Below are 8,941 nucleotides of genomic sequence, written 5' to 3'. Positions count from 1 at the left end.
GACAATCTTTTTCATCCTGATGATGGATAACAAAGTGTGATCGAAAATATTTATGAAAAAAAAAGAGATACAATTAAATCCAAAAGCAACTCAATGATTAAGGAAAGAGATGTTCATAAGTGATATGCAATTCTACCCTACAATAGATGTGAAATGGATTATTATTAGTATGGGTATTTTAATTGACCAAAAAGACTCCTCTTTTAATGATAGTGTTCCTAAATTTATTGGGCTTCCAGGACCAACCTTAAACCCCACACACTAAGCAACATTTTAAGCCTAGAAAATGTCAGTCAACTTTGAATGTTTAACACTTTTAAGTATAAAAATCATAATTTAATTTGTATGAATTAAACTTTTCTGACTTCAACAAAGACTAATGGATAATGTTGAAATAGTGATAATACTAAAACTAATGGATAATGTTGCAAATTGTGATGATACTAGAAGCTTCACGTCCATTTCTAGAAGTTCCTATCAGGACTCAAATAATCATCAGAGCAACTAAATCCCCTTCTATTGATTGCAGTCCACAACTCTAGCGGCAACGACAAAGGGAAAGGCTATCTATATAGTATGAGGCTGTTGTTTAAGGGATAAAAACGAATCAGCAGGAGATCATTTGTAGATAATGACAAGCCATGTTTTCAGGCCAGTACAGATGCCATTTTACATAGAATTATATTTTTATATATATTGGATGAGAGAAGAGGAGAAGATATGCAATTGCACTTAGCGACAAATAGTAAGCAATGGCTCATTTAGTATATACTGGGTTTTTGGCGCTGCTCTTATGTGCATGTCTATATGAAGCTACAGAGGTGGAGCATCATGGACATCAAAGTGGAGGATATGTACCAGGGACAATTTATCCTTCAGAAGTAGACTTGCTTGAGTTTCCTCTAAACTTGGAGTATTTGGAGGCCGAGTTCTTTCTTTTTGGGTCTCTTGGCTATGGACTGGATAGAGCTGCACCAGAGCTGCCAGATGGCGGACCTCCACCCGTTGGAGGCAAGAAAGCTAATCTCGATTCTGTCACCTACAATGTAATACTTGAATTTGCTTACCAGGAAGTTGGTCATCTAAGGTCAGCCTGCAGCCTGCCTGCCTGATTTTAATCTCAACAATGTCTATTAAAGTTATAAGCTTTTGAAAGAGCTTAAATAGTTTAGAGACATATATAGGACTGTAGAGAGAGAGAGCAAAACTTGTACAGTTCTTGCAAAAGAAATTTAAGCATGCTGATTGTCTGCATATCTTTGTGTTATGATGCAAATGCAGGGCCATCAAGGCAACTGTACCGGGCTTTCCTCGACCTCAACTGAATCTGAGTGCTCAGTTTTTTGCCACCGCAATGGATGCTGCATTCGAGACCAAGTTGAATCCTCCATTCGATCCATATGCCAACTCTCTAAATTATCTGCTTGCCAGTTATTTGGTTCCTTATGTTGGACTCACTGGCTACGTGGGCACCAATCCACGCCTCCAATCTAAAACTGCAAAGCGGGTGAGTAGTTCTAACAACACTATGCACCAAACCAATAGGTTTAGAAAAACGTAGTCTCTATCAATAAATTAAAAAGAGATATTTTTGTTTTGTAGTTTTTATTGTTTTTAGATTAAATTGTGTATGAGTTTTTACAACAAATTTCTGATCATATTCTATGATTCATCATTAGAATGATTATATTCTATGATTCATCATTAGAATGATTAAAAAACATGCAGAAGTGAAAAAATCATGATTAAATTGTGTATGACATTGATAACAGCACAAACAATAGAAATGCAATGGAATGAAATGCTGCTCTCTCATACTTCTTCATCTTGTCTGGAATATATAGAGTTGAACTGCAATTAGCCATGGCAGGCAGAGCTAATGAAGCTCAAACAATCAAAGTAGAGGAAAGAATTGAAATTTACCAATCTTTTTCTATAAGCTCTATAGAATATATGACTCAGTTACTAAATTTAATGCTCTGTGTGTGTGTCTATATTGCAATGCATTAGCTTCTGGCAGGGCTTCTTGGAGTGGAATCCGGGCAGGATGCAGTGATACGTGCCTTGTTATTCGAGAGTTTGCTGGAGAAGGTGGAGCCATATCCATACACAGTGGCAGAATTCACACGCAGGATTTCCATGCTGAGAAACTCGCTCGGGCAAACTCCGAGTGTGGACGAAGGTCTGGTGGTGGAAAGACAACATGGAGCAGAAGGAAGGGTGACGGGAAACATTCTTGCAGGTGATGAGCGCTCGGTGGCGTATGCACGAACCCCTGAACAAATCCTGAGGATCGTTTATTCCACTGGCAATGAGTCGATTCCCGGAGGAATCTACCCTCGTGGTGGGAATGGAAGGATTGCTCGCTCCTACTTAGAAATAAACTGTGTGTGAATCCCCCACATATATAACCCTCCATTCTGTTGGAATAAGTCAATAACAGAGTTTGTACAGCTTCAAAAGAGTTCTAATTTTGCATCATAGTTAGCTGTTAATAAAATTCCAGTAATTGTGTACCTTTACTGTTTGTTGGCAATAACTTGTATGTGTTGTCAAAGTCTTTTTAGATTAATACAAAGATTGATAGAGATTTATCTATGTAATCATATATAGCTTTGTTGATGAATAATAGACATTGAATTTTTATTTCTTTTGTTTTATTTTTCTGTAATATAATGTTTCTGTTTTAATATGGTATCAGAGCCTAACATACTCTTCCATTATTTTTTATTTGAAAAGTTTGAATGTCGGATATGTTACATTGTTGTGGGTATTCACAAAGGAGGCAACATTTATTGTGAGGTTTGAGCTGTTGTAATTGTTACATATATTTTGTAATGTGCTTATTTGCTAAAAGTGGAAGTGGAAGCCATGAAAAATTCTATGTGCTGTTTAAAAGATTATCAAATCTATAGCCTGTAGCTTTGACCATTTTTGCTTACTATAGAGAAGATAGATTGTGATCTGGTATTTGGGAATCCAACCTGTCCACAATTTAAAAGAGAATGTCAGATAAGAGTGAGATTGTTGAAGACCCATCAGATGGTGATGAAGACTTCATTAGAGATAAAGAACTTATTTTATTTTTTGAAGAAGCCAATGCTTTGAAGATAGGAAAGGATATGATAGCGACTAGATAGGTGTTCAATTATCTGAGATGCTAACAGATCGGAGAAACTATACCTCATTGAGGTTATGAGACATACATGTGAGGATTGGTGTCCAATAGGTCAAGGGAGATTTGAAAATATAGAGGTTCAACATCATCAATAAATAAGTGTGATGAGACACTTCATGTGCAAATGGTTTCTAATGATGTTAGGAACTTGGATGATAGCTTTATGTCTATACCAACAATTGGAAGCAACTTGAAGAGTCTTATTGGTCTATGAAATATTTTCTATATAATGTACTGTTTTGTTTTATGTTATAAATCAGTTTGTGTTGAAGTACGTACGGTTGTTGCCTTGTACGTACTGAGTTAACCCGTACGGTAGTTGCCAATGCTGACCCGTACGATGGTTCTAATGGCGGTAGTTGCCAATGCTGACCCATATGGTGGTTGCCAAATGCTGACCTGTATGGTGGTTCCAATGGCGTACGATGATCGCGGTGTAGCATCCATTGTATGGTGGTGTCCATACATAGTTTGATGACCATTGGATGGACGAGTGAAAAGGCTGAGTTAGTTGACTGCTTGTGAAGTGACGGTTGTAGTATCAGCTTCCATAATGAATTGCGGGTGTATAAATTGTTGCAAGGTTCATAAGGAATGTGTGATATAAATTCGGGTTGATTGTAGCACAATTTGAGCCTATGCAAAAAGTCCATTGTCAATTGTATGTAATAGTTTATTGTAATACAAAAGAGACGCTCGGCTTTTTGGTGTGTGGGTTTTTTCCCGAAAGAGTTTCCCACGGTAAAAATCTTCGTGTTTGTGTGTATGGTCTTTATATGTGCTCTATTTTTCATCTTAAGTCATCTTAAGATTCTGCAATTTAGGAAGTAGAAAGATATTGTTGCTTACATCCCCTGCGAATTGACATTAGGAGAGTGTTTCCACACTGTAGCTTTCCTTATAGTTTGTACTAGGTAAAAATATATTACGAGTCCATCAAATTCTGTTATTTCTTAAGTGGAGATGTTGGAATAAGTCAATAACAAAATTTCTACAGCTGTAAAGAGTCCTAGTTCAGCATCATAGTTAGTTGTTTACTATTACACTTTGTTGGCAATAACTAATACGTGTTGTCAAAGTCTTTTCCAGATTAATAGGAAGATTGATAGAGTAAATTATCTATCTATTTATATGTAACTTTGTTGATGAATAATAGACATTGAGTTCTTATTTTTTCTATTTTTATTTTTGTTGTTCTCTTTTTCTACAGTATAATGTCTTTTTTTTTAATACATTCTTCACAACAACATGTAATAATGGTGACTTTTGAGAGACTATTGTTTGAAGATTGTGGTTCATTGGTAGATTGATTGACTACCTATAACCCATTCTTAGATATTAATAATGGAGGACTTTGAGAATTTATTGAAAAGTAGTTACAAGTTTGAGATTGTATTGTTCATGTTATAATTTTTTTCTTAAAACTAGATGGAATCCTTTTACGGTTTTTAAGTCAATAGAAGAAGGGCAGCCTAGTATAAATTTCAATTATATAAGTCAGAATGCTAGTAAGTGGATAAGGTCAACTCTTAAGATTAGTGATATGTTTCTAATAATTGATGTGAATTACATAATACATAAATTGTTATAGTAATAAATATATAAAATAATTTTTCTATTGATTCAATGCATCATACAATTTGATCATCTGATTAAAGATTAGAGACAACAAAAAAAAAAGGAGCATTACAATAGCTTCATTATATAGAGTTTTTCCACAAATCAAAAGACTACGTATTGTCTTTGATTCTCCTTCTTTCAGAGATGAGGTATTAAGAACTTCGCATCATTGGTTTGGAAAACATTTAATTTCAATTGCGGCTTGGAAACCTTTTTTTGTTCCTTCTTGGTCTAGTTCAAAACTTATTCCTTTCTGGTTTGGTTTACCTAAAATTCCTTTTGAATTTATGGATCCAGATGTTCTTGAGAAAATTGGAAATACTATTGGAACTTTTTTAACATCTAAAATGGACTTTGTGGAGGGGGAGGTTCTGGTAAAAATTTGTGTTCTTATTAACCCTAACAATGTTTGCCCCCGTACTTGTAATATCAAGTCTCATGATGGTATTTGGCACCAATCAATTGAGAAATTAGATATGAAGCTTCTTAAGTCTCCTTTACTTTTGGATGCTCCTTTACTTATGGATTTTAAGAAAAACCAGCAGGTTGTTGGCTCTGTCCCTAAATCCCTTAATAAAGATAGTTTGTCGGCGGGACCTTCGATTGAAGGATGTGGAAATGTCTCTTTGCATAAATTGGTAGAAACAAGTCACATTAATCTTGAAAATAATCGTGTCGTAGTTCTGGGAAACCAAATGATTACACTTTGGGTTCGGTCTCACTTTCGTCTTTACTGAAGACATTTTCTAATAATGGGGGTATAGTGGATGGTAATCCCCCGATGAATGGAGTAGATCATCCATTTATGATAGATTGCCCTAAAATGCTAAATAATCACACAAAGGGTAAGGACGACAATTTGTCTTCATGCACTCAAAAGGAGGTTTTGGATTCTTCAAAGAATGTGAATTTAGATAAAAATGCAATGGTTGATATGAAAACTATTAAACAAGTACATGCCATAGGTTTTCCTAATGATGCTTCTTTAGTTCAAGAAATTAAGAATTTGGTGTTTAATAATTCCCCTCTGAATGTTGAAATTATTATGGCTAATGAATCTTCCTTAGGGAATAGTAATCCATCAGAGGTTGTCCCTGTTATTATGCCAAATGAGAATCTGGTTCAGCAAGTACATGATAATTTTAACAATCATGCACATCAAATGGATGAGGGTATTATTGATAGAGTTGTTTGTTCAATTGAGAATGATTTGGAGGCTATAAACTCGACCCTTCCAATTTCTGCATCTGCTAATCCTTTTGCGGTTTTGGCTACAACAGAGTTGGGTTTTGAAGATAATCCATTTATCCTGGCTTCTCCAAAGTGATGAAAGAGTTTACCAATTGTCCAAACAACTCCGGGTTTTTCACCATCGGTGATTTCTCCTAGGAGAGGTAGGCCTCCAAATAATCTTAAGACTCAAATGGAAATTGATGTTGGAATTCAAAAGACTTTGTCCCTTTCTCCTGGTGGTGGGCAAGGGAGGCATTCGGTCTCTCTTGGTAGGCCTAAGAAAACATGCCTAACTCCAATAAGTGTAAAAAGAAAGAGGAGTAGAAGATTTGTGACTAGTCCTCCCATGACAAGATCAGGGGTTGTGAAACATAATTTGCAAGGTTGCTTTGGGGAAAGAAAAAATTCTCCGATTAATGGGAAGAGGGGAGCTTCGGCCTCCCCTCGAGAACAATGAGAATTATTTCTTAGAATGTTAGGGGCTTAAATGCCCCTAACAAGAGACACTTCATTAAGTTCTAGATTGACTTAATTAAGTGTGATATTTTTATGTTGCAAGAAACAAAGTTGTCAATGGAGTCTGTTGATTTGGTTTTTTCATCTTGGAGAAGGTGGAATTTTCTTTCTTCTCCAGCTTGTGGTGCTTCAGGAGGTTTGGCACTACTTTGGAATAATTATAATATTGAGGTACAGTTAGTGGCATCTGCTACAAGTTGGATGTTGGCTTTAGTTATAAGCAAGATTTCGAAGGTTAAATTCTGGCTTTTTAACATTTATGCTCTATCAAGAATTCAAGGGAAGAGTAAGTTATGGGGTGAATTAAAGAGGATTTCTTCTCCCTTAAAACATGGTTCCTTTATTATCTTCGGGGGTGACTTTAATGCTATCACTGATTTAGATGAGAATAGAGGAGGTGTTTTCCCTAATAAAAGGATTATGGATGACTTTGGGGATTTCATTTCTAATATGAGCCTTTTTTATTGTAAGTCTCAGAATGGGGTTTTCACATGGACAAACATGAGAAGGGATTTTTCTCAGATTGCTAAGAGATTAGATTGGTTTTTGTTATCTGAGAATTGGATTGATTTAGATTTTAAATTCTTTTCCTCTATTCTACCGGTCTCGGGTTCTGATCATTTTCCAATTTCCCTTTCAGTTATTGAGGATAGGGCTTCTTTTAAGTCTCCATTTAAATTTGAGCCCATGTGGTTTAGGGATTCTTCCTTTTTGCCTCTGCTTATGAAATGGTGGAATTCTGCTCCTTTTTGTTCTGGGTCCCGTATTTTTCAGATTGCTAAGAAGTTAAGTTATTTGAAATTGAATATTAGGGAATGGAATATCTCGCATTTTAAGAACATTTTTGAGGAGAAACAAAGGATTCAAGATATGATTGAGTGTTTTAATACTCATGTGCTTCAACATGGTATGGTGCCTCAAGTTTTTGATGAATTGAAGTCACTAAAATTACAGGTTGAGGAGGTGTTAGCTAGAGAGAAAATCTATTGGAGACATAAATCTAGAGAGTTATGGCTTTCAGATGGTGACAAGAACACAAATTTTTTTCATTCTTCAACTAAGATTAAAAGATGTAAGAATAGGATATCTTGTATTCAGTGTCAGAATGAGAATTTATTGACAGAGCCAAAGGACATTGCTTTAGAGGTAGTTAGGTTTTTTAAGTCATTATTATCTTCGGAAAATGGAAATCTCAGCAATGATATTATATCTAATATTCCTCCTTTACTATCTTTGGAAGACAACAAGATGTTGATGTCTCCCTTTTCCTTAGAAGAAGTTAAGAGTGTTGTCTTTGCCATGAATCCAAATAAAACTCTAGGACCAGATGGTTTTACTCCTTCATTTTTTCAGAAATGTTGGGATTTTGTGGGAAATGATGTTTTATTGGCTCTCAAGGAAGCTAGGAGAAATAGGTCTATTTTAAAAGAACTTAATACTACAATGATTGCAATTATTCCTAAAAAAGAGGATACTAAGGCTTTTGTTGACTTCCGCCCCATTGCTTTATGTAACACTTTGTATAAGATATTCACAAAGGCAATTTCCTTAGGTTGGCAAGAATTCTACCTAGGATCATTTCATTGGAGCAAGGTGGTTTTGTTCCCGAAAGGGAGATGATAGAGGGTGCAATTTTAGCACTTGAGGTGTTGCATTCTATTTCCACCGAAAGAACCCTGGCCATGATACTTAAGCTAGACATGATGAAGGCTTATGATAGAGTAGAGTGGGGGGCTTTATGTGTTGTTCTTGAGAAATTAGGTTTTTCCAAGCCCTGGGTCAAATGGATTTGTGCATGTATTTCTTCTACAAGATTCTCAATTTTAATGAATGGTTCTCCTTGTGGTTTTTTCACTTCCTCTAGGGGTTTGAGACAAGGAGATTCCCTTTATCCCTTTTTGTTTATTCTCCTAGCTGAAACCTTTAGTTGGGCTATTAGGGTTGTTAAAGTGGGGGGGCTTTGGAAAGGTATAAGGATTCAAAATATTTACCAAAGTGTTTCTCATTGTCTCTTTGCAGATGAGACTCTGTTATTTGGACATGCTTCATTAGTTGAGGCAAAAGTGATTAAAGGAATAATACAAAATTATGCATCATTTTCTGGTCAGAAAGTGAATGGTGATAAATCAAAGATTTTTTTCCTTAATACATCAACTGGTTCAACATAGGTTGCAATCCTTTTGGGGATTTGAGACTGGAAATCTTCCATGTACTTACCTTGGGATTCCTTTCTTTGTTAAATAGGATAAGATTGGTTTTTGGGATAAGATTATTTCGGTCATTTCTAAAAGAATTCTCTCATGGAATCATAGATGGTTAACTTTGGCAGGTAAAATTATTCTCATCAAGTCTGTTTTGAATGTTGTTCCCATATATCTCATGTATGTTTTGAAG

At 35.6% G+C, this 8,941-nt stretch overlaps 1 protein-coding gene across 1 annotated transcript; it reads left to right on the top strand.

The window, feature by feature from the left end:
• Positions 1–680: 680 nt before the first annotated feature.
• LOC131030837 (ferritin-like catalase Nec2) lies at positions 681–2,598 on the top strand. The gene is made up of 3 exons (XM_057961762.2): positions 681–1,087; positions 1,282–1,507; positions 2,011–2,598. Exons 1-3 carry the CDS (start codon positions 753–755, stop codon positions 2,392–2,394), a joined length of 945 nt encoding a protein of 314 aa, XP_057817745.1. The 5' UTR covers positions 681–752; the 3' UTR covers positions 2,395–2,598.
• The last annotated feature ends 6,343 nt before the right edge of the window (positions 2,599–8,941 follow it).

Source organism: Cryptomeria japonica, chromosome 7 (genome assembly GCF_030272615.1).
Source record: "Cryptomeria japonica chromosome 7, Sugi_1.0, whole genome shotgun sequence".
Classification (NCBI taxonomy): Eukaryota; Viridiplantae; Streptophyta; class Pinopsida; order Cupressales; family Cupressaceae; genus Cryptomeria; species Cryptomeria japonica.
Note: the sequence above shows the minus strand (reverse complement) of the source record. Positions and strands in the feature narration are given on the sequence as shown.